General features: G+C 43.1%; 1 protein-coding gene across 2 annotated transcripts in view; it reads left to right on the top strand.

The window, feature by feature from the left end:
• The window catches only part of LOC124621983 (lysoplasmalogenase-like protein TMEM86A), a 474,563-nt gene that overhangs the window by 392,320 nt on the left and 55,231 nt on the right, over nt 1–27,012 (top strand). For both annotated transcript variants that reach the window (XM_047147522.1, XM_047147521.1), the window contains exon 2: nt 3,843–4,012. In XM_047147522.1, the coding sequence (XP_047003478.1) occupies nt 3,843–4,012 (170 nt within the window). The remainder of the gene's footprint in view (nt 1–3,842; nt 4,013–27,012) is intronic.

Raw genomic sequence — 27,012 nt, 5'->3', positions numbered from 1 at the left:
GTGTCTGGCGCAGTTGTTGGGTCGGTTACTGCTGCTACAATGGCGGATTATCAAGATTTAAGTGCGATTGCATCGCACGAGCGATGAGACACAGCATCTCCGAGGCAGCGATGACGTAGGGATTTTCCCATGCGACAATTTCGTGAGTGCACCGCGAATATCAGGAATCCGGTAAAATATCAAATCTACGACATCGCTGCGGCCGAAAAAGATCCTGCAAGAACGGAACCAACGACGACTGAAGGGAATTGTTCAACGTGACAGAAGTGCAATCCTTCCGCAGATCGCTGCAGATTTCAATGCTGGACTATCAACAAGTCAGCAAAACATCATCGATATGGGCTTTCGGAGCCGAAGGACCACTTGTGTACCCTTGATGACTGCTTTACGCCTCGTCTGGGCCCGTCAACACCGACATTGGACTTTTAATGACTGGAAACATGTTGCCTGCGCCAGAGGCGCGCGCACTCTCTCTCTCTCTCTCTCTCTCTCTCTCTCTCTCTCTCTCTCTCTCTCTCTCTGTACACACGTGTACGTATTTAACAGTTTTAGCAATCTTTAAGTACATGCTTCATCGTTGCTACTTATGTAATTTCGAGTAGTGCATTCCAGTCAACTATACCAAAAAAGAAAAAAAACTAGCAACTAACGTCAGTAAATGTAGGCTTGCGTTTCTTTAGTCTCTGAGAACTCGTAGCGTGATTATTGCCTTGCAACTTCTTACATTTAATCGGAACACGAACGTATTTTCCCGAGGTCGTTTTATAATCGGTATTGATATTCACCAGCAATTAATTCGTATAGGGATGTGCGATTTATAAGTAACTGTACAAGATACAGCTTCAATGATTTATAAATGTTCGCGTTACTAGGTAATAGAAGTAATTGTGACGAATTTTCATTGAACTTAGGTCCACAGCAACGATATTGCCACCGTAAACAACAAAATATTGCCAGCCCTTTGATGTTTACTTCTTTAGGCAATATAAGCTGTATCGAAGGAAGATTGCTGATTTTGTAAGACTATAATGTCCCAAACCACAATTAAAGGTACGTGATCGTTATTTCATCATCAAACTTCACTCTGTGGCTTAAAGTAATTTTTCTGCGCCAAAGTATACGCTCAAGTTGCTATACACTTGGCGGAAGATATGTTACGACATCGACATACACACGTAATCATTTGAAAATGTAATTAATGTGGCTTTTAATACTTAGTCGCTTGAATGCGAGAGTGCTTCTGAATCTAAACACGTGGCTTCAGTGAGGTGTGCACATTGCTGTCTTCCACTCTTCATTGAACTCCCACATCTGCAATATGAGGACTAATATAAGTACTATCAGGTGTGTGGGATACCTTTGTTTTGCGCTGTTGTAGTTGATTTAAGCAATGGATTTTTGACCTGTTGATTGAAAATCTAATGATACACTGAATTCAGTGAATTAAGTATAATTCTCTTCCTATGATATTGTACTGTGTTACTTTATTTCTCTCTAGTAAAATGTCACTTGGGGTAGAATGCAACCTTTTGCCAGGAAATGACACAGACCACTGTTTCTACGATCGAGTTTTATTCGAAGCAGGTTTCGTGCGGTTTCCAGCGTTAGAAATCCAATATGTCCCTTATTAGAAAGTTTCTAGAACCAAATTTAAATGTTGAATTAAAGAATATATTACAAACCCCTAAGTACCGCTCCCACATTGATCGCGAAGACAAGATTAGCATAAATACAGCGTGCTCAAAGGCGTTTGAAAAAATCATAATTTCTGCGATCCATACGTGAGTGGAACAGAAAGAAACCCTAATAATTGGTACGATTGGAAGTTTCCTCTGCCCTGCACTTTTGTGTTTTGCTGAGTATGGTTGTGAATGTTGTAGGCGGAATTATTTAAATACACTACTGGCCATTAAAATTTCTACACCAAGTAGAGATGCAGATGATAAACGGGTATTGATTGGACAAATATATTATACTACAACTGATATGTGATTACATTTTCACACAATTTGGGTGCATAGATCCTGAGAAATGAGTACCCAGAACAACCACCTCCGGCCGTAATAACGGCCTTGATACGCCGGGGTATTGAGTCAAACGGAGCTTGGATGGCGTGTACAGGTACAGCTGTCCAACCAGCTTCAACACGATACCACAGTTCATCAAGAGTAGTGACTGGCGTATTGTGACGAGCCAGTTGCTCGGCCACCATTGACCAGACATTTTCTGTATGCAGAAAGGCCCGTACAGGACCTGCAACATGCGGTCGTGCATTATCCTGCTGAAATGTAGGGTTTCACAGGGATCGAATGAAGGGTAGAGCCACGGGTCGTAACACATCTGAAATGTAAAGTCCACTGTTCAAAGTGCCGTCAGTGCGAACAAGAGGTGACCGAGACGTGTAACCAACGGCACCCCATGTTGTGACTTGGCAAGACAGCCAAGCCACTAGGAGGTGAAGCCGAAAGGCACGCGTTTAAGCTCACGCAGGCTGGCGTGAGGTCTGGAACAGTTAAAGGATTTGAGTCTAGCAAATGAAGTACGTAGCTTTTGGAATACTTAACTTTAATCCACAATTGGTGAACATCGATCTGACGGTACATGCATCACAAGATAAATAGCAATTGATAATGGCGCCTTGCTAGGTCATAGCAAATGACGTAGCTGAAGGCTATGCTAACTATCGTCTCGGCAAATGAGAGCGTAATTCGTCAGTGAACCATCGCTAGCAAAGTCGGCTGTGCTACTGGGGCGAGTGCTAGGACGTCTCTCTAGACCTGCCGTGTGGCGGCGCTCGGTCTGCAATCCACTGATAGTGGCGACACGCGGGTCCGACGTATACTACCGGACCGCGGCCGATTTAAAGGCTACCACCTAGCAAGTGTGGTGTCTGGCGGTGACACCACACCCCATACCATCACGCCAGGTGATACGCCAGTATGGCGATGACGAATACACGCTTCCAATGTTCGTTCACCGCAATGTTGCCAAACACGGATGCGACCATCATGATGCTGTAAGCAGAACCTGCATTCATGCGAAAAAATGACGGTTTGCCACTCGTGCACCCAGGTTCGTCGTAGAGTACACCATCGCAGGCGCTCCTGTCTGTGATGCAGCGTCAAGGGTAACCGCAGCCATAGTCTCCGAGCTGATAGTCCATGCTGCTGCAAACTAACTGTTCGTGCATATGGTCGTTGTCTTGCAAACGTCCCCATCTGTTGACTCAGGGATCGAGACGTGGTTGCACCATCCGTTACAGCCATGCAGATAAGATGCCTGTCATCTCGACTGCTAGTGATGCGAGGCCGTTAGGATCCAGCACGGCGTTCCGTATTACCCTACTGAACCTACCAATTCCATGTTCTGCTAACAGTCGTTGGATGTCGACCAACGCGAGCAGCAATGTCGCGATACGATAAGCCGCAATCGCGATAGGCTACAATCCGACCTTTATCAAAATCGGAAACGTGATGGTACGCATTTCTCCTCCTTACACGAGTCATCACAACAACGTTTCACCAGGCAACGCCAGTTAACTGCTGTTTGTGTATGAGAAATCGGTTGGAAACTTTCCTCATGTCAGCAGGTTGTAGGTATCGCCACCGGCGCCAATCTTGTGTGAATGCTCTGAAAAGCTAATCATTTGCATCTCACATCATCTTCTTCTAGTCGGTTAAATTTCACGTCTGTAGCACGTCATCTTCGTGGTGTAGCAATTTTAATGGCCAGTACTGTAAGAAGCCTTGGGTGACCACTGAGGACAACGGAGAGGTTGGTAAGAGCAATTTAACCAGTTGGGTATATCAGCTGAGAAGAAGGCGCTGCCTCTTGTGTTGCAGCTGAAGAGCGTGGGCCCGAAGCTGGTGCCGTTCTTCAAGACGGTGGCCATCTACTTCGTGCTGTTCATCCCGGTGGAGCGGCCGTCGTGGGCGGCCACGCTCGTCAAGTGCCTGCCCATCGTCTGCCTCATCGGCTTCGTCCTGCTGCACGGCATCAGCCTCGGCGATGAGTGAGTACACACGCCCAACTGCGAGCTTGATAAGCGTGCATGACCTAGCATTCGTCACAACGATCTTTGGCAGTCCGTTGGGTAGCTTTTCACAAGCATTCGGATTGTCCAAACTGTGTAACTGCCACGGAAAAAAAGTAATCCAACTCCCAGAAGGACTAGACCATTTTCTTGACAAATAATGTGATAGGTATTCTATCATTGTAGTAGTATATGATAACATACGATAGCAAATTCAGACCAGATGAAACACACGTTACAATAAGTGGTGCCCAAACACTCGGATCATACAGTGTTTCCTCCCCCTCCCCCATACCTCCCCGCCCCTCCTGGTGGCAACACGGTCGTGTATTATCGCATGGAAACGATCATAAACGTGCCGAATGGCATCCTGAGATGTACTGCCCCAAGCAGCTTGCACCTTTTGTTGCAATTTGGCAATGGTTTTTGCAGACTCAGGAGAAATTCAAGTTTCTGCTTTACCATGCTCCAGACATGTTACTTGGCGAGACATCTGTTGCTCTTGAATGAAATTTTCACTCTGCAGCGGAGTGTGCGCTGAAATGAAACTTCCTGGCAGATCAAAACTACGTGCCGGACCGGGAGTCGAACGCGGGACCTTTGCCATTCGCAGGCAAGTGCTCTACCGACTGAGATACCCAAGCACGACTCAAGACACGTTCTCACCATTCATCAGTTTTCTATAGGTCGTTCTGTAAATTTTTACTATCTTCTGGCGTTGGGTTGTGTGGGTGAAGAGACCAAACAGCGAGGTCATCGGTCTCATCGAATTAGAGAAGGACGGGGAAGGAAGTCGGCCGTGCCCTTTCAAAGGAACCATCCCTGCATTCGCCTGGAGCGATTGAGGGAAATCGCGGAAAACCTAAATCAGGATGGCCGGACGCGGGATTGAACCGTCGTCCTCCCGAATGCGAGTCCAGTGTGCTAACCACTGCGCCACCTCGCCTTGTCTTCTGGCGTTGCTACTTTGGTGTAGACAACTGTATCATCTGCGAATAGCCTTAAAGAGCATCCGACACTTTCTACTAGATCATTTGTATATATTGTAAACAGCAACGGTCCTATCACACTTCTGTGTGGTACTCCGGATATTACCTTTACATCTGTCGATTTAGTTCGGTTAAGAGCGACTTGTTGACTTCTATTTGCAAGAAAGTCTTGAATCCAATCGCAAGTCTGCTCCGATACTCAGTAATGTCGCATTTTTTTTTCGTTAAACGGCAATGCGGGACGGTGTCAAACGCCGTACTGAAATCAAGGAAAACGGCATCAACCTGAGTGCCGTCGTCCACTGCGCTGTAGATCTCATGGAGGAACAGAGCGAGCTGAGTTTTACAAGCTATATGTTTGCGGAATCCATGTTGATTTTTATAGAGGAGCTGTTCATTTTCCAAAAAGGTCATAATTCTTGAGCATAAAACACGTTCCATAATCCTACAACAGATTGACGATTGTGTCGATCTGTCTTACGGCCCTTCTTAAAAATTGGAATGACCTGCGCTTTCTTCCGTTCATTAGGGACCTTTCTTTGCTCAAGCGATCTACGATAAATTACTGCTAGAATGGGAGCAAGTTCTTTCGCATAATCTTTATAGAAACGGATAGGTATCTTGTCTGGTCCTAACGCCTTTACACTACTAAACGATTGTTGCAGCTTTTCAAATCCGCGATCGGTTATCTAAATATTGCCATTTCGATGTTCGTATGGCGATTGAAAGGATGGACAGTGTTACGATCTTCCACGGTGAAACAACTTCGGAAGACCGAATTCAGTATTTCGTCTCGAGCAAATCAGCGTCTACGAATGTCTTTCGTCAAGTCTCCAAAAACATGGAAATCATACGGGGAGATACCAGACGTGTGTGGAGGGCGTGTAATGGCTTCCGAGCAAAAACATTCGCGGCCGTCGGTTTGCTTCGGGAGAAGAGGTGCACGCCTGCGTAGAATGAAGGTTCCGGAGGCAACCGCAAACATTTTTCCATGAAGGCATTGGCCGTCTTGTCCCACTGTAGGGTAAGTCTATTAACAGTTACGACGATAACTATGAAATAATGAACAGTTTATTTATTTTCAGAGTTACGTACCTGAAGGAGTAAAAACGGAACCCTCACAGGATCCCTTGGTTGTCCGTCCGTTTGTCCGTCTGGCTGGCTGTTGAAAACAATTTTTCTTAGAAACGGGCAGAGGTATCAGATTGAAAGTTGTGTCCCATACTAATGTCTGCGGTCCCTTGGCGGTGTAAAAGATTGAAGCTTCAAAGTCACTGCAATCAAAAGATACTGCCGTTTATGTTACATATGTTGAAACTCGCAAACTCACTCATCAAAACGTGTAGGGCACTTCCTGTTGACCTAGAATCGTGAAAATTAGCGAGACGCAAGGTTTCGCAGTAAAAGTAAAGGAAAAGACCTGAATTTTTTTTAATTTGTAGCTATATCACACAGCATTCTGAAGATTAGATGGGTAGATCACATAACTAATTAGGATGTATTAAATAGAATTAGGGAGAAGAGAAATTTGTGGCACAACTTGACTGGAAATAGGGATCGGTTGGTAGGACATGTTCTGAGACATCGAGGGATCGCCAATTTAGTATTGGAGGGCAGTGTGGAGGGTAAAAATGTAGAGAGATACCAAGAAATGAATACACTAAGCAGATTCAGAAGGATGTAGGTTGCAGTAGGTCCTGGGAGATGAAGAAGCTTGCACAGGATAGATTAGCATGGAGAGCTGCATCAAACCAGTCTCTGGACTGAAGATCATGACAACAACATATCACACGAAAAAATATTTTGTTCTCGAAAGTCTTAAAATTCCCGGTACCGATGTGGAAAGCGGGGAAAAAATCGTAGAGATTTCTGGGATGGATGAACTATCTATCTTCATTATTAATTAAGTTTGTACGGAACCACCGGTGCGCGAGTTCTATTTGCAATTATCAGCCTTTTTGTTCCCAATCGGTCTCGTTTTAATTTGAGTGGCCCTTATATTCTTCTGGGACAGGCGTATGTGAGATACATTAAGTCAGTACTTGTTTATTGCGTATGTGTATCGATGCGTATGTGAGGTCTTTATATAGCCTCTTCAGCTCGCAGAAAATAGCGACATTATTGCCAAACTTTGGTGTTGTGTTGCAGCAAGAACACCTCGTGGTCCTATCCTGTATTTTAAGTAAGTGTGTTAAAAGTGTTAGGAGCTTCAGATATGTTTCTCCTTCGAACCTCAGATGATAATACCAATCGTTTACATGTATCTTGAGGTGAAAGCCTAACCACATTAAGTTTCCTTTCACTAATAATTCTTAACACCACATCTCACTTTCTCTCTTTCGGGTTTTTTCCCTCACATCACAAAGACAAAACCGGCTGAAATGAGGCATTGTCGTGCAAGCTCCATATAGTCGAAGTTCAAACTGATACGTGTCCAAGAGTGCTTGGGCTATGAGGAGGCGAAGAGCTGCTTGCAGAAAATGGCTTGATCATGTACGCTTGTCAAGCCTGCAGTTACATGTGGGGTCGCTTCGTGGATTTACTACTCCAGCACCTTAAGTTATACTGTAGCTGAATTAATAGTGTAACACTGAAGTGTTTCAGGTTGGCTTGGGCTGCTTGGTGGTTTGTTATACTCCAGTTCAGGCACCAAACACTTAGATAAGTTGCCACCTGGACACTCCTTTTATAGACAATGAATGTTGCTTATTGAATATTCGGTCGCCGTTGAGTATTATTAATCATTGTCCAGCTAGTCTGTGGTGTGAATCCGTGTGCGTTCTTCCTCTAGCTTGCCTCAGACTTCGCCCCCTTACAGACTGCAGATAAAGCTGCTGGAAATTAACATCTCGTTCTCATTTACTCCACCACAAAATAAAAAGTGAGATTCAATTCACCTTCTTATATTATCTTCAAAGTTACTACTCAATGCATAATAAATGAAGACAGCTACCAACTCGTACGCAGCCCCTGCGTATTACGTATATAATAGATCTGATAACCAACTTGACAATTAACAGTTCCAATAAATTAATTATCTTTCACATCTCGCGTCCTTAGATTTCATGGAGCTCTTTTTTTTTCACACCGCCCGCTCCATGGAACTCCGGTCTCCACATCAGCAGGTAATGTCGTCTGAATGCTACCTACTTCCGTACAGTCACTGGATCGTTAGCTCTGGTCTCAGCACCTACGATTTAAAACACCCTCCCCCCCCCCAACAGTGGGATGCTCACCAGTTATCGACTACTGACATGAACATCTTTTCACCGACATACGTATTTAAGGATGTTATACTTTTCGTTCAAGGAATGGGATATATCAGTAAGAGACGAATTAGTTCTGTAACTTCAGGTATCAGTCATAGAGACTGACTAACAAACATGCCAGTGTTCCAGAGTAATCCAAACCCATGTTAGTGTGCTGTTCAGAGTAGAAACTGAATTTGGAAAAACATTTTCAGTAATGAGGTTGACTTTGGCCATGTTTTAAATTTTATCCAAAACTCTTTTTATGCTGGCGTCATGGTGTCAGTGGACCGACAATTATTCTTCTTAGTCCTAATAGAATATAACATTTCTACTAGCATTGAGAAAAACGTGATACACCGTGCAGTTGACTGGATTAGTCTCTCGATATCGTAGACGCCAGTGCCCAGTCATTCCTCCTAAAGCAATTCAACACTATGTTAGCGTGACATCTGGAACATTGTCTCGGGTTTTGCCAGAGACTTTGAATACATTTCTCTGCCGTACACTTTTGACTACACTTAAGAATCAAGTTTTTTTTTTATTTACAGGCTACCAGGTTTTAAATAAAAGTTCTTCTGTGTAGTAGTAGTAGTAGTAGTAGTAGTAGTAGTAGTAGTAGCCGCCCCGAAGACTTAATCGTGGTTTAGATTTAAAATCTGTTTTGCTATCTGTCTGACGATTTGCCCAGTTACAGAAAATATTTAATGTTTCTGAGTCACTGACAGCTATAATAATGAGTAAGAAGTCTTTTTTTCTAGTTTAGTAGGTATGGAATTACGGATATCGGTATTCTTGGCAAATTTTGAAGGAATGTTTATGACTAACTTCGTTACCGAATATACATAAATTATGAAGAGAAGTGGAAATGCATATCTCCTTGAAGATGTACCTACGATATTACTGCGATGATGTACTACTCCAAATTATTCTGCGGCTCTACCTTCTCATCTTTCTCTCCTTGAGAAGCATTACATAAAATTCTTATGGCTATAAGCAGCCTCCTAGCATTATGTGATACGTTAAGACCTGCGCCATGTAATTTGATTTCAGCTTTATACAGGGTGCACTCTTTTTAAGAATGAAATGACCCGACTCTGGCTAACGCAATTACTCTCCCTTAAAAATATTAATACAAACAACACCATTACAAAAGTAATGATTTTACGTCTGTAAAATTTTCTGTGTGATGTACTGTAAAAAAAGTGATTGGGCGTAATTACTGCTAATCATGAATAATCTCTATCTTCTTTCTAACTAATTATATAAGTAATTAAAAAATTTGCGTCGTCCACTGTAGTGTTTCTAAAAACTGTATTGACGTAAGTAGTAATAAGAGCTTCCCTCTAACAACTACAGAACGATCATTACGTCAATCGGAGGCTTTCGTAACAGCTCGTTTCTCCTTATTAAATGCAGCAGTAATACAGAAATGTAATTAGTACCGGTACCTAGTCGGAGATAACTCCCGCTAAATTAATGCTCAGTTTCAGACTACATTCTTTTGATGCTGTACAATTGTTAGATAGTATTATTTATATTTCGCTCCCTTTATTACCCCTGTTACATAAATCGTGATCTGACTGCACGATCAAATCTCTCTTCTTCCTAATGTCAAAGTTAAATACCAGCCTGTAATTATCTGTTTTCAGTACGTAAAACACCTAATGCTGGCTTTGACTTTTATAGACCCATAACATTAGTTTTTTATAAAGATCCTTTTTCAGGAACTTGATCCAATACATTATTTCCTTCAAAAATACAGTGATATGCAAAGTTTATGGACGAAAGTAACTGTCACGTGTGCCACTGCCAAGAACACAGGTCGATGAAACTTACGATATAGTACAGAAAGTATGTGAGAGAAATATGCAATGAGACGAAAAGAGATGGCACTTATGTTCAAAGGCAATAATTTCACCGAAGTCACCGCGATTTATGACGGTCCCCTGGATATTACAAAAGGCTGGACACTGTTCTTACTTGCGTGTATCATCACCACGGATGGCAGTGCATGATCTGCAACGTGCTCCCAAGCTGCTACAAATTGGTAAGAAGTTCTTGTAATAGAGTGTGCCGTTCCCACCAGCTCAGTTGACGTGGCGCCTATCGTACAAAGAGGGAGGCATTGTGCAGCTATACTACCAGGACCATGGTACTCCCATGATGTGTACCTCAGGAAGTTTCTAATTACCATTACTCGTCTCTCCTTTAACCATGGATGGTTCCGGCTTCTTTTGACTGATTCGACCCTGTGTGTTTGCGGCACGGATAAGGTTGGTTTCGTTTTGTTGCGCTTTAGGGCGCAAAAAACAACTGGCGTCATACGCGCCCAAGTCAAAAACTATAGAACACGAAGACAGTCGATTTGCTGCAGTGCTTGATGCTTAGTGGACAACAAATCACTAATCGCAAAATGTCATGCGTTGACATAAATACTGAAGTGCCAAAGAAACTGGTATAGGCATGTGTGTTCAAATACAGAGATATGTAAACTGGCAGAATACGGAGCTGTGGTCGGCAATGCCTTTATAAGACGACAAGTGTTTTTCGCAGTTGTTAGATCGGTTACCAATAGCCGACGCGCGAGCTGTGGGACACAGCATCTCCGAGGTAGCGATGAAGTGGGGATTTTCCCGTACAACCATTTCACGAGTTTATCGAGAATATCAGGAATCTGGTAAAACATCAAATCTCCGACATCGCTGCGGCCGGAAAAAGATTCTGCAAGAATGGTACCTACGAAGACTGAAGAGATTCGTTCAACGTGACAGGAAGTGCAACGCTTCAGCAGATTGCTGCATATTTCAGTGCTGGGCCATCAACAAGTGACAGCATGCGAACCATTCAACGAAACATCATCGATACGTGGTTTCGGAGCCGAAGGCCCGCTCGTGTACCTTTGATGACTGCACGACACAAAGCTTCGCGTTAACACCGACAGCGGACTGTTGATGACGGGAAAGATGTTTCCTGCTCGGGCGAGTCTTATTTGAAATTGTATCGAGCCGATGGACATGTACGGGTACGGAGACAAGCTCATGAATCCATGGATGTCAGCAGGGGACTGTTCAAGCTGGTAGAGTCTCAGTAATGGGGTGGGGCGTGTACAGTTGAAGTGATATGGGACCCCTGATACGTCTAGATACGACTCTGGCAGGTGACACGTACGTAAGCATCTTGTCTGATCACCTGCATCCATTCATGTCCATTGTGCATTCCGACGGACTTGGGCAATTCTTGCGGGATAATGCGGCACCTCACACGTCCAGAATTGCTACAGAGTGGCTCCAGGAACACTCTTCTGAGTTTGAACACTTCCGCTGGCCACCAGACTCCCCAGACATGAACATTATTGAGCATATCCAGGATGTCTTGCAAGTGCTACGCAGAAGAGATCTCCACCCCTTGCACTCTTACGGATTCATGGAGAGCCCTGTAGGATTAATGGTGTCAGTTCCCTCCAGCACTACTTCAGACATTAGTGGAGCCCATGCCACGTCGTGTTTCGGCACTTCTGCGTGCTCGCGGGGCCCTAAACTATAAAAGCCAGGTGTACTAGTTTCTTTGGCTCTTCAGTGTATATCTTTTTCGCAGCTTAACGCCTCATGATTCTACTGTTCTGTGTAAACCAATGTAAATGTTGTATGTGAGTTTTGGCTGTATATTTGTGATGAATGTGATTGGATGCACTTTTTAATTGTAAAATATCATGTGTTGGGAGTTGACTGAGTGCATAATGTCCGAAGGCCACAGTAAAAATAAAAAACAATCTGTTGGATGGTCGTTGGTGCACTTGGACGATCTGCAGTACGTTTTCCCAATGAATGCCATACATGCTCTGTGGGATTTAACTCGGAGGAACGGGTAGGCCAGTCCATTCGCTGAACAACCTCTCGTTCCAAGAGCTGCTCCTCCTGCACAGTTCGATGCAGTCGCGCATTGTCATCCATAAAAAATGAAGTCATGAATATACCACAGAAAAAACGCCCGTGGAGAGAAGGCATAGTGTCGCAGTAACATTTACATGTTAGAGTACCATGTTCAAAGATTTGTTCAGTATGTATATGGAACATTACACCTCCCCACACCGTAATACTGGACCACCAAAATGATTGTTTGACAGCGTTCCTGGATGCGTTAAATATTCCCACCCCTCGCTGTATGAGGATACGTCCACCGCATTAAAAAAGAAAGTTGAGATTAATTTCCGTGTAAAAGTCAGTATTTCAGTTCTGAATGCAACATATTGGAAATGTGTTGGGCAAGTACCAGATAACAAAGGGAGTGTAGCAACCAAGTAATATTTTCTTACATCAAATTCAAATACAGTACTTTCCCAGACAACCAGTCTTAAAAATAGAAGTTTCAAATAATCTAAGTGGCCAATTGGTTTACGCCTACGCTTCATGTTAATGAAACTTCTTACAATACGTTCATAACTTACTTGTCTTGTCCGCCTCTGTAGCCGAGTTCAGTTGTCAGCGTAGTCGTCTGGCATGCGGAGGACCCGGGTTCGATTCACGGTACTGCCAGGGATATTTTTTTGGTGGAAGGATCGGAATGTGGTCCAGTCAGCCTCGAAATGCGATTTGGGAAGCTGCTTGAGTGAAAAGTAGCGGCTCCAGTTCCGTTAAGCCAACAGTGGCCGGGAGGGGACAAACTAGTTTCACCTCAATTTTCGCCCCAATCTTACTGCAAAGTGGCATCAAAAAGACATACTTGTCCAGAAAATTTGTCGACTGCTATCGAGTTTCGTGCCTGCCTAGAGTTCTACCGAAGCACCGTAACGTTTGCGGGTGGACCCTCGGAAATCGTGACAAATTCGGAAAAAACAGCCAAATATTTGAGTCATGCAAGAATATAAATGTCGTTGCTGCTCGTTTCGCGTTTCAGAATATACGTCTTTTGAATTAATGAGAAAATGCATCCTGTATAATACCATATTAGCATAGAGCTGGACGCTAACCTAATTCTTTCTAATTTGTAAACTTTGTGCCCCTATCCACTACAATACAGTGAACTCATGCGGCTTCTGTCATCTTTCATCTTGCGATATCCTGAAGGTTTTTGCCACCGATGTGTCTTTAAGTAATATTTCATTATAACAGATCGTACCAGGAGTGGCGTATTTATGACAGATCTTCAGTGCACTGTTGCCGTCAAATGTGATACTGTCACGACACGCAAGTTATAATACGAAAACGAAAATCTAACATTGCGTCTCCAGAGATTTTCATATGTCGACTACTATCGAGTTTCATGCTCACATCCAGCCGTATGGAAAACACGTCATCTTGACATCACTTCCCAGTAAGATTCGGGTGAAAATAGCTTCTCTCCGGCCGGGAGAGCGGTGCACTTACCGCACACTCCTCCATACAGTATCAAAATGACGCCATTGGCTGAGGATGATACGGCGGTCAGTCGGTCCCAATTGGCCCATCTGTGGGTAGAATGGCGGTGTTTTAGTTGTCTTAATAGATCACTTTGAGTACTGAGCAAAGCAAAGATGTCCCACGGCGGTCGTTTGGCCTTGCTACGGCGTCACGATTCAGTAAGTTACCTCGGACACTATGAGTCTTATTATGATCTCGTTGTTCGTTTCCCGCAGTCTCTGTTCGGTGCATCAAGGCTGCTTCAAGTGCACAAAAATTCGCTTCTGGCGATAGGAAGTAAAGTATCTCTTTGCTTCCTGTTTGGATGAAGTGATGTATGGAATAAATCGGTTTCTCCGCGAAATTGAACTCATTTAAAATGCTTACATGCTTGTCTGAAAGAACAGTCACTGTTAACAATCCACGGCTCTACGAAATATTTAGACATCAATTCGCTGACTTCGAATCCTTTGACACCAGCTGTGTTAGGTGCAGATCTGCTACCTTTCCCGAAATCATTTACAGCTGCCAACGTGCCGTAAACCATTCTTTTAAAAGTCTTCTGCCAACCGAAGAGCCACACGTTTAACCGGGTGCCAGTGGGAATTTACTCGAGGGAACGCAGTGTTTGAGAGGTAACTGCTGCCTTATCAGCTGTTTACTGAGAATTCAGACGACTAATTGAATGCAAAAAATTACGCTTACGGCGTTTAGACAATACGGTAGCCTCCACCACGTTGTCACCGAAGTTAAAATCTTCTGCTACTCCGTTGTTGACAACTAAGAAATTGTTTCCGTAGTTACTACTGAAGAACATAGTTTGTGTGGCATACGTTCGATGGAGATGACCAGATTTTAGTGATACACCCGACGATGTTTAGCGTTACTGATGCCTCTACGAACAACTATGTTAAAGAGGTGTATTTTCGTACGCAAAGCCGTCTTTAACGATCGTGTTCGCGTTGTGGAGTAACCAATGCTTAATGATAACATGACTTTGTGGCCCATCTTCTTAGGGCTCGTACAATTGACACGTACGTGCAAAGTAAGGGTACGGGACCTGATAATCTGTTGAAATTATCGCATGCTTAGCAACGATTGCTGCATCATTGCAGCTGCACCCTTAGAAGTACTAAGAGGAAAACTCTGCACAAGCTGTTGTATCTGTACCTATGCATATGCTCTGTAGGACTAGTTAAGTGTATGGAAAGGGTATTTCGCACCAGCACTGTAGACTTTTACTTTGTCGTATGCCGTACAAGATGGGCAAGGTGTCTGTTTGACACTCTAAACACGGTAATTTTTCTTCTCTCAGCAAATCCGACTCATATCCATTTCCCCTACTGCTGACTTCACATCTTCCTCCTCTTTTTTCTTGGGTACCCATTCGTTAGGAGTTCAAAGACCTCGGCCACTAGCCTTTTCTTCTGTTCCTTCTAACGTATGCTGTCCCACATTTCGGAATATTTTACCTTCATTTAGTATATTTTGTCATAATGCTATTATGTTTTATTTCCAATTCTTGCTAGCTTTACAATAGCTGTAGTGTTTCATTTTGGATTTAAATTTGTCTCCTTCATATCTGTAACATATATTGCCGTTTGTATAAGTGCCTTTGTTAGCTAAATCTTCTTTCGTCTTTCTTTTATTTCTAAGATGACTTGCTGGTTTCTCAATTTGTTTATAAGCCTTCCAGTTCTTAAATATACACTAGACTCTCGCTAATCCGGCCCTCAGTAGTCCGGCCTCTCAGTAATACGGCGCACATCCAAAAACACGTGCACAATGAATTATCGTGCGCAACAATGCTTTATATACTGTATTTGAAATTGTAGCATTCTTTACAGTTCGGAATCATGTCTTCTAAAAGGAAACACATTACGCTAGACCTGAAGGAAAAACGAAATTTTAGATAAGTTAAATCGAGGTTCTTCGCAGAAAGTCATTACTGCTGAGATCAATGTTGGACGAGCAACTGTTTATGACAGTAAAAAGAAAGATGATGTTATTCGACAGTACTTAACACAAATGGATAATGAATTGGGAAAACAGAAGGTTATGCGAAAGAGTGAGAATGCAGAACTGAACGTAGCTGTTTAAAGATGGTTCATACAACAACGCAGGAAAGGAATTCCAGTCAGTGGCCCGATTATAAAAGAAAAGGAAGCTGCATTTAACAAACAACTTGGCAGTAGTAACGTGTTTGCAGCGAGCGAAGGTTGGCTATCAAACTGGGAAAAACGACATGGCATTCGGCAGTTGACAGTCACCGGGGTTCAAATGGCTCTGAGCACTATGGGACTTAACTTCTGAGGTCATCAGTCCTCTAGAACTTAGAACTACTTAAACCTAACTGACCTAAGGACATCACACACATCCATGCCCGAGGCAGGATTCGAACCTGCGACCGTAGCGGTCACCCGGTTCCAGACTGAAGCCCCTAGAACCGCACGGCCACACCGGCCGGCGCACAGTCACCGGGGAAAGTCGCTGAGCTAACGATAAGCATGCTGATGAGTTTGTAAGCAAGATACGGAAGATAATAGAGGAAGAAGATTTAACTGCTGATGCCTTGTATAATGCTGATGAAACAGGACTCCTTTACGAGATGCTTGCTTCAAAAACTTTAGCTGCCAAGAATGAGAAGGAAGCTCGTGGTTACAAGCAACAGAAACAGCGCGTGTTGTAATGCAAATGGGAGTCGTAAACTACCGTTTATGGTGATCGGAAAATCCCAACATCCACGTTGCTTTCGACACACATAAATACTCTACTAGTGCAGTATTGCGCTCAGAAGAAAGCGTGGGTGGACAGACAAATATTCTCTCGGTGGTTCTATGAAACGTTTGTACCAGCAGTGAGAAAAGAGGTAAAGAAGAAAAAGCTTCCTCTGAAAGTCATTCCTCAGATGTTTCTCTAAAGTCCGATGGTATACATGTACAAACACTCTTTCTCCCACCCAATGTGACAGCCCTAATTCAGCACATGGGCCAGGGAATTTGGGAATCAATTAAACGTAATTATCGACGTTCACTTCTCGTCTCCTTGCTGAACGAAAGTGAAAACGTCTCTATCTAAACTATGCTGAAGGCGTGGAAAGCAATTAACATACGTGATGTTGTTTTCCAAGTAGCCGAAGCATGGGATAAAGTGGAGAGCGCTACCATAATGAAGAGCTGGAGAAAACTGTGGCCATCCATTGATGCCGAGTTGGATCCAGTGGTTTGTGACAGCGATGAGTCAGTTAATTCGGAATTATCAATAACTTTGTGCATTATGTTCCACAATCTTCCAGGAAGAAAAGAAATTGATGATGAAGATGTTACTGTAAGTGGCTAAAATAGGAAAACTGTGATAGGGACCAAACTTTAACAGATGAAGAAATAATCAAAAGCGTGCAAGAAGCTAATGACGAAAGTGATGAAGAAGAGGACACAGGAGTAGAGAGCATGAAGATTTCTCGCACTGCTGGTGCAGAAGCTGCCGAGGTCTTCCTGGAGTACATTATGCAACAACCCGATACATGCAGTACCGATGTAATGCTTGTAAAGCGGTTGAGTGATAAAGCATGACACCGTCGTGTATCATCATTGTGACGGTTAAAAATTAGGGACTTGTTTTATAGTGAGTGATACGACTTTATAAAGTATACACTCAAGGACCAAGTTTTCTTTGAAAATTAATGTATTTTTGGATTTGATAAAATATATCCTCTATATGTGAATGTAGGCTTTCCCCGTGTATACTGCTGATGAAATCTTCTCGGTCTTCCATCCGGGTAGCTGCGTCTAAAATCCGCGACGTTCCGATGAGTGTCATTCTCATCATCTTCGCCAGAAAGCCATCTTCGCCAGATGATGAGAATGCCACTCATCGGAACGTCGCGGATTGTCGACGCAGCTACCCGGATGGTGACCGAGAGGATTTCATCAGCTATATCCTCTATGTTTTAAAATTGTATCCTTCGTTTTAATAAAGTACAGTACGCTATATCCCCTATGTTTTCAAAATAAAAAAAAACAAAATAAACAAATAAAATAAATTCCAGTCACTCTGGCACCCATATGTCAGGAATGGCCGGATTAGCGAGAGTCTAGTGTATTCTTATAGCCTAATCTACAGTTCTAATTTTTTGCCCGTTGAGTGTTTATTTGTAGCCGCACACTTATTTTTACTTCACATCTTTCAAACATCACTTGAAATAATTATGGACGTTTACGGTTATTTGTTTGATAAACTATAATATATTTTGTTTTAGTTCCATTTTGCCCTTACATAGTCGATTTACTATTTATTTTTATCACCAATAATGAGTGAAAGACAAACAGTATTCTGGGCATCGAATTCTACTGACCTGATGTTCCTGTTGGAGAATCATTCTTTACTATTTGTCCGACATTTGTATAAAGTTCCCTCACCCCTCCCTATATACTGGTCATGGAAACTGAAACCGCCTACCCGTCACCGAGCATCATCGGGTCAAAAATATGTTGCCATCTCGGTCACGAGAGCTTATCGAAGTACAATGAAACCTAAATATCACAACATTAACAACACTTCACTATGTAGTAATCATGTCTGATATGTTGTGCCCCTGACTATCTGTTGAAAATGTAAATAAAACCGCAACGTAATTAGTGACTGATCTTTTTCATATGACGCGTTTCCTATGCTTCGGTTCATGATAGGTGGCAGTTTCGGTGTTCAGCTCAGGTGTATTACTTCCGGGAAACCAGTGAGATCAGAATATGTACTGATTGCAGAATGATTTTGGTAAATTGGCGATAAGAAATATTTCTTAACTAATGTCGACCGGCGTAAAGTTAAATAACCAAGAGAATCCATAAATCTGCAAACACCAAAAGCTACAGCCAGCTGTAATTCTAAATTGAAATATAATGAACAAAGGAAACTAGTCACGAAATTTTGCGAGGCCTGTCACGTCAGTCAAACCACCTCATATGCAACTTCCTCTGTCTAATTTTATTATTGCATATCCTTCACCTATACTTACAATAGCATATATTATTCATTTTCTACAACGGATCAAATTGCAATCTAGTATATACAGTGTCCCAGAGGGAAAGGTCAATATTCAGGGATATGACAGGAACGACAAGTCGAAACAAAACAGACCAGTAAACATGAGCTCTAAAATGTGTACCTTACGAGCTGTGAGCAGTTGTTCAGTAGAAGAGATGTGTTTCACAGTACTGACGATGAAGAAGTGCTCGTAGTTCTTAAAGTAATGCAATTTAGAGCCCATGTTTTTACTTCGCGTGGTCGTTCCTGTCAGATTCCTAACGATTGACCTACTGTTCTTGAGCGCTCTCTCTCTCTCTCTCTCTCTCTCTCTCTCTCTCTCTCGTGTGTGTGTGTGGGGGGGGCTGATTCATTTACGTAAAAAAGATAGAAATTATTTGGAAATGTGTACAAAAAACCAGCTAATTATACACTACTGGGCATTAAAATTGATACACCAAGAAGAAATGCAGATCAGATGATAAACGGGTATTCATTTGACAAATATATTATACTAGCACTGACATGCGATTACATTTTCACGCAGTTTGGGTGCATAGATCTTGATAAATCAGTACCCAGAACAACCACCTCTGGCCGTAATAACGCCCTTGATACGCCTGGGCATTGAGTCAAACAGAGCTTGGACGGCGTGTACAGGTACAGCTACCCATGCAGCTTCAACACGAGCGATACCACAGTTCATCAAGAGTAGTGACTGGCGTATTGTGACGAGCCAGTTGCTCGGCCACCATTGACAAGGCGTTTTCCATTGGTGAGAGATCTGGAGAATGTGCTGGCCGGGGGAGCAGTCGAACATTTACTGTACATAGAAAGATCCGTACAGGACCTGCAACATGCGGTCGTGCATTATCCTGCTGAAATGTAGAGTTTCGCAGGGATCGAATGAAGGGAAGAGCCACGGGTCGTAACACATCTAAAATGTAACGTCCACTGTTCAAAGTGCCGTCAATGCGAACAAGAGTTGACCGAGACGTGTAACCAATGGCACCCCATACCATCACGCCGGGTGATACGCCAAGATGGCGATGACGAATACACGCTTCCAGTGTGCGTTCACCGCTATGTCGCCAAACACGAATGCGACCATCATGATGCTGTAAACAGAACCTGCATTCATCCGAAAAAATGACGTTTTGCCATTCGTGCACCCAGGTTCGACGTTGAGTACACCGTCGCAGGCGCTCCTGTCTGTGATGCAGCGTCAAGGGCAACCGCAGCCATGGTCTCCGAGCTGATAGTCCATGCTGCTGCAAACGTCGTCGAACTGTTCGTGCAGATGGTTGTTGTTTTGCAAACGTCCCCATCTGTTGACTCAGGGATCGAAACTTGGCTGCACGATCCGCTACAGCCATGCAGATAAGATGCATGTCATCTCGACTGCTAGTGATACGAGGCCGTTGGGATCCAGCACGGCGTTCCGTATTACCCTTCTGGATCCACCAATTCCATATTCTGCTAACAGTCATTGGATCTCGACCTACGCGAGCAGCAATGTGGCGATACGATAAATCGCAATCGCGATAGGCTACAATCCTACCTTTATCAAAATCGGAAATGTGATGGTACGCATTTCTCCTCCTTACACGAGTCATCACAACAACGTTTCACCAGGCAACGCCGGTCAACTGCTGTTTGTGTATGTGAAATCGGTTGGAAACTTTCCTCATGTCAGCACGTTGTAGGTGTCGCCACCGACACCAACCTTGTGTGAATGGTCTGAAAAACTAATAATTTGCATATCACAGCATCTCCTTCCTGTCGGTTAAATTTCGCGCCTCTAGCACGTCATCTTCGTGTTGTAGCAATTTTAATGGCCAGTAGTGTAGTATGAGCATGCCTTAAGACACAGATGTCTGTGAGCCAAGAGACACCAAATATCTGCTACACCTGCGGTGAATTATATAAAGAAAGTAGACAACCAAGTTGCACGCGACTGCAGGTATACCACATGGGTTCTAAAATGTTACTGCTCACTAATTCACCAAAATTATTCTGCAATAAAAGTGATACACATTCAACATGCTGATATTTCGGCATTCTCTATTTTTCTGGAGGAATGCGCCTGAAGACAACACAGGAACTGCCAGTTGATGATACAGCAAAGCCTCCGAAAAGCGTCGAAAATAAAAAAAACTTTAAATTTAATGACTCTGTACTTCGTGTCTTTAGTTATATTTTAATAACCCTAGTCTCTTTATATTGTTTTTGCGAGATACAAATCACGTACTGTTAACTGGCCAGCAAAATACTAGAGTTCGGTAAGCTTTCGTTGTCTTTAAGCGCCCCAAGAGCAACAGAATGCGCACGAACCCTACAGTGTATACAAATCTTCAATCGATGTCGACATTGCCCTTCGTAGGTGAGACATTACGTGGACAAAAAGAGTGCTGTATGTCGCAACAGGCGCCGGTTGCACACTGGCACTGACGTGCCAAGTCCGTGTTAGCAGCTCAAGAAGAATGAGACACAGCAATCATGTTGCAATGCAGATGGAGCAGAGCAGCACTGCGGTCTTCAGATGTGTAAACTGACAGTCGCCAGGGACTGAAGGGACCAATACCTAAAGCGCTGGAGGTGCCAGTGTAATAGCCGACTGCGCGACTAATTACAAAACCATTCAGAATGCCATCATTTTGGTAACCACAGCAAATTCGTTGCGCCTACATCCAACGTCTTCAATAACAGTGGATCCTCGCTTAACGAGCTCCTCCCATAACGCGGAATTCGCATAACGAGCAAAAAAAAAAAAAAAAAAAAAAAAAATTAAAAAAAAAATGACGCTCTTACCGAGCGATGTTTCGCACAAAGATTGACGACGATTTAGTGTGACGTCGCGAGCCGTTCGCGCACGGCGGAGGAAACGTTCAACATGAACACCTTTCATTGTCGGCAGCAGCATATGAATAATGTCTGTAGTACGTACTGCAGCCTGGGTTTAGCGCTCTTTTTGCAATCATCTTAGTGCAGCTTGTGATCACACATTTTTTTAAAACTTGTGTTCACGCAGTGGCTTTCTTCCTGTGCAAATTTTAAAACCTTCGTAGAAATGTCCCCGAAGATAAAGCCGCAAGAAGACGACCATATGAGAAAGAAAATGACCTTAGAAACGAAACAAAAATTCGAAAAACGCGAACTTGATGTGAGCGTTGTTGATTTAGTACGCATATACAAACATTCTACATCAACTACTCGCATTATCCTCTAGAACAAGAAATAGTAAGGAGAAAAATGCTTCAAAGGGAGTTGGTTTTGTTTTGCTTTAGGGCGCAGAAAAAAAAACAACTGGGGTTATACGCGCCCAAGTCAAAACTACAGAACGCGAAGACAGAGAAGAGTTAAAAAACGACTATAGTTCAGTCCCAATTGACATAACAGAAGACAACTAAAACAGGCACGTGGAAAAAGGGATTAAGAAGACACCGTACAGAAACGGAGGGCCAAAACTAAAAATTAAATGGCCTTCGCCATATTGCTGTGGCGGATAAAAAGTAAAACGCGCTCGACAGCCCGCGCGTCACTTTCTAAAACGGCCGATAAGTCAGACGGCAGACCCAAGCGGGAACGTAAACGGTTAAAAACTGGACATTCTGTCGGGAAGTGACGGACAGTTAAAACTTGGGCGCAGTGTGTACAAAGTGGTCGGGTAGCGCCAGTTCTCAAATGACGATGGCTAAAAAGGCAGTGCCCAATACGCAGCCTAGTTAAAATGACCTCCTCCCGGTGGGAGAGTGGATAGGATATCGTCCAAGCCACTGGAAGAGGCTTAATAACCGGAGTTTATTCCCATGAAGGGAGGATCATTGGCGATGCCAAAGGGACACCACCTCCTGACAGGCGGCAACACAGTGAACAGGGGGGGGGGGGGGGGGGGGGGGAGAATACAGGAAGTCACGGACTGAGGTAAGAGGACTGCAGCCTTGACAGCAGCGTCAGCAACCTCGTTTCCTGGCAGACCGACATGACCAGGGACCCACAGAAACATCTTCAAAGGGAGTGATAATCTTATGTAAACAACGGTTTCGTATTAGGGACGATTTCGAAAGGTTGCTCCAAAATATGCATAAATGAAAAGCAATTGCAAGGCAACACTATTGACAAGAATATCATTTGTGAGAAGGCGAGAATAATTTTTGTTGACTTCTTTAAGAAGAAAGCATTATCATCAGCGGCCAAAGAAGTGTTTACGGGAAGCCGTGTGTGGTACGAGAAGTTTAAGAGAAGAACCGGCATCCATAGTGTTGGAGGCACGGCGAAGCAGCGAGCTCCGACACAAAGGCAGCAGAGATCTTCATCAGCAACTTCAAGATGGCTCAAATGGCTCTGAGCACTATGGGACTCAACTTCTGAGGTCATTAGTCCCCTAGAACTTAGAACTAGTTAAACCTAACTAACCTAAGGACATCACACACATCCATGCCCGAGGCAGGATTCGAACCTGCGACCGTAGCGGTCTTGCGGTTCCAGACTGCGGCGCCTTTAACCGCACGGCCACTTCGGCCGGCCAACTTCAAGATGCTCGTACACTCTGATGGTTATCTGCCGCAACAGGTTTTTAATTGAGACGAGACGGATCTGTTCTGGAAAAAGATGCCGAAGCGTACCTTAACAACAGAGGAGGATGCATTGCCTAAGTCACAAGCCAATAAATGACCGTCTCACACTGCTATTCTTTGCCAATACAAGCGGCGATTTGAAAACTGAACCGCTGCTTGTTTACCATTTAGAAACTCCACGAGCCTTCGAGAAGTGTAAAGTCCAGAAGAGCAGGTTAAACGTGATGTGGAAGTCCAACAAAAAGGCTTGAACTACACGTAATCTTTTTTGTGATTGGATCAGTGAAGCGTTTTGTCCTTCGGTGAAAAAAATATTTGTTTGAGATGAATTTTCCACTCCATGTCTTGCTTGTTGAGGACAACGCTCCTGCCCATTTTCCAGGCCTACAAGATTACCTCCTAGAAGACTCTGAATTCATCAAGATTATATTTCTGCCTCCCAACACGACTCCGTTACTCCAGCCTATGAATCAGCAGATTATTTCTAACTTTAAGAAGCTCTAAACTAAAGCAGTCTTCGCGCTTTGCTTTGAGTTGCCCGAAGCTACCAATCTCATTCTCAGAGTTTTGAAAATATCACTTCAACATTGTTGCCTGCGTCAAGACAGTCGAGAAGGGGTTACGAAAAGAACTTTCACTTCTGCTTGGAAAAAACTTTGGGGCGGGAGAGCGTTTTCGAATATGACTCTGAGGCACTTGAGCACCACCACCTAAAGAAGTGGTGGTGACTTGAGTCAGTACCTGTAGAGCCTGTCGTCGGCGAGTTGTGCCTTTGGCCATGAGCATGGGACCAGAAGTCGATAACAGTGAAATCTCTGAGCTTTTGGAAGATTACAGCCAAGAAATGACTGCCGACGAGCTTACGGAGTTGCAGAGTGTTTAACAGCGAGAAGTTTCAGAGAGTAGTGCTTCAGAGGAGGAAGAATAGGCGGTAACAACAAAGCAGAAGTCTTATGGTGGAATAAGAGAAATGCTGAAAGCATGGCAATCGGTTGCATCGTGCATTTCAAATCACCACCCTAATAAAGAAGTGGCTATGTGCTCGGCAAATTTATATGATAATGCTATGTCACATTTTCGCCAAGTGTTGAAGTGTCGACAGACACAAATGACTATAGATAACTTCGTAGTAAAAATTAATTAGTTGTGTGTCTTGACTAATAAAGCACATAATATTACTTTTAGTACTTTTCCTGCATGGAACGCATTATCGTATTTTACATTAATTTATATGGGATAAATTGTTTCGCTTAACGAGTGTTTCGCACTACGAGTAAGATTGTGGAACTAATTATGCTCGCTATACGAAGTTCCACTGAATTCGTTCTACACAGGGTGTTTCACCAATTCCTATTATAAGCTTCTTTGGGTTGTGGAGGGGTCTTGGTGGATATGGTTTTGATAAGCAATCCATGTCCGGAAATGTGCCGTTTGGATGGTAAAGCGGTACAACGCATGTATCAAGAAAATTGTCTGTATCACCTGCGAGAAACTGGTACGTTCGCAAGTTATGGGAGGATTGACTGTTTGCGAACATAAGGTTTGCCACGTGTAGGGCACCAAGGTCAGAGCTCATTCATTGTCTCCGTTGTGTGCGTATCTGGTGCGGAAGACTTGAAAGTGTCCCTATCTACTTTACATCTAAGCGGTACGTTTCCGGAGATGGCTGCCTTATCAAAACTTCACCCACTGCAATTCTAGAAGTCTGTAATAGGAGTTGGGAAACTTCCTGTTCCATTATAATCGATCATCTCGTGCCGTCTGCGACCTAGGGACGGAAAAAACCGCCCGGTTAAAACCGATATCGGTATTTTATTTCGGAAAATCAGTATTTTTCGGTATTTGTTTGACCTCGGTTATAACAGGCGTCCCTTTTTTCTAAGAGTAAAAAAGAAAAAAAACAAAATAAATCAATTAGCCATAGCAGCAGTAGTGCAATTTCTCGTTTTTTAGTAAACCTTTTTTTTTTTTTTTAAAAAAGGAGTAATTTTTATTTGTAATATTTGCATTGGTTTGAAATATTGCGTTATTATAGAAAATTTGAAATGCGATCAGTGTTATTAAAATAACAATGACAACAGAAACGAGCAACACACACGTGGCATAAGAACTGGTACAGCATCGTTGAGACAATAATGACCCTGTTGCCTTGTGTCGTGGCTTAAGGTACGCCTGTACGTGCAGTGTGCAAGACTTGCCTCCAACTGGTCTACGTGGTAGTTCCTCGCTGTTGTCGCCGGCCATCCGTTGTGTTGCAGAATGGCACCAACCCTAGTCGGGAAATATTTTTACGATGTGACATAGCAATGAAGTACAATGCTTCATTTGCTTTAAAAGATTTAAGATTTGTCTGTCATCTCTAAGAAATGGTAAAAGAGGAAGGAAACATAAATAAATTAAAAGCTAAATTCATTCACACTGCACAGTGAAAATAGCAAGTGACTGATCTGCTTGTAACTACATAATGTGACTTTATCTGCTTCTAGCCCTTGAAAACGGACAAAATAACACGATAAACAGACTTCTTCAAACTCAGTTTTCGTCCTTTAGCACTGATTATCCGCAGTGACCAAATAGTGGTATGACCGCCAACCACAACATGATTTTTGAACAGACTTCCAAGAAAATAGAAACAAGAGGAGAACACTGGTGTTTTTTGTAGGGTTCAGCCAATTATGATAACGTGTTTCGAGGAAAGCAGCCAACGCTAATTTAATATTTTCATTCTGTGTATCTTGAAACTGAGTGAGTCAACATTTTTTTCACTCTTTGCTCGATTTGTGTGTTTTAATTGCGGAAATAATAGGAATAAAAAACGGTCAGTTGATTATTTTAGAAACCGGTTATTCTGATCGAGGTTCAACAGGCGTGGAAAAAAAACCGACAAAATCGAAAACCGGTTGTTCCAGCGATAACTGCCATCCCTACTACGGTCCCCTCCAGTACCTTCTTTTTCCAAAAAGGCTAAGTCCTTGTCTCTGCAGCCACAGCTCCCTCTCTTCAGCATCATATGTAAAGTACATCCCATCTCACCGATCAAAATTTTTAAATAGGATGTTCTCGGTCGTCCCCTCGTTTTCTTCCGTACCATCTTGCCTTCGAAAATGTTTCGTAGCGGAATATCACGTCTAATTAAGTGTCCAGCAAATTTTGCTATGTGTTGGCCTATAACGTCCAGTAGTTTTTTTCTTCTCTCCTGCTCCTTGTAGAACCGTCTCATTCGTTTCTCTGTCAGCCCAAGACGTTCTTTTCCAGAACCATATTTTCGCAGCTTCGAGGCGATCTTTCTCCTGCCTTGCTAACGTCCAGGTTTCACATCCGTATATAAGAACACTCCGGACGATGGTCTTAGCAAATTTTTTCTTGATGTCGAAGCTGGTGTGCTTGTTCAGTAGGAGGATATACTTATTTCGGAGGAAACTGTTGGCTTTTCTCTCGATTTTCTTGTCTTCTTCCATAATGATACTGAGGTAATGAAATTCGGTTACTTCCTCAAGTTGCTCATTCCTATTTTTACGCCTGTCTTACCTCCACCTTCTTTCTTGGTTATAACCATGACTTTATCTTCTTGATGTCTATTTTTAGTTTTGTTATCTCTGGTCTTAAGACTTTAAACATTTTATTTAGTGCCTTCTATGGTTCGGCCACTACTGCATGTCATCGGCAAATAGGATGCAGTCAATATCAGTACCATTAATTTTGATCCTAGTGGTCTTATCGTTTATTGTTGTTATTGGTGACTCGATGAACAAATTAAATAACTCA

This window comes from Schistocerca americana, chromosome 7, assembly GCF_021461395.2.
Source record: "Schistocerca americana isolate TAMUIC-IGC-003095 chromosome 7, iqSchAmer2.1, whole genome shotgun sequence".
NCBI classification, from domain to species: Eukaryota; Metazoa; Arthropoda; class Insecta; order Orthoptera; family Acrididae; genus Schistocerca; species Schistocerca americana.
Note: the sequence above shows the minus strand (reverse complement) of the source record. Positions and strands in the feature narration are given on the sequence as shown.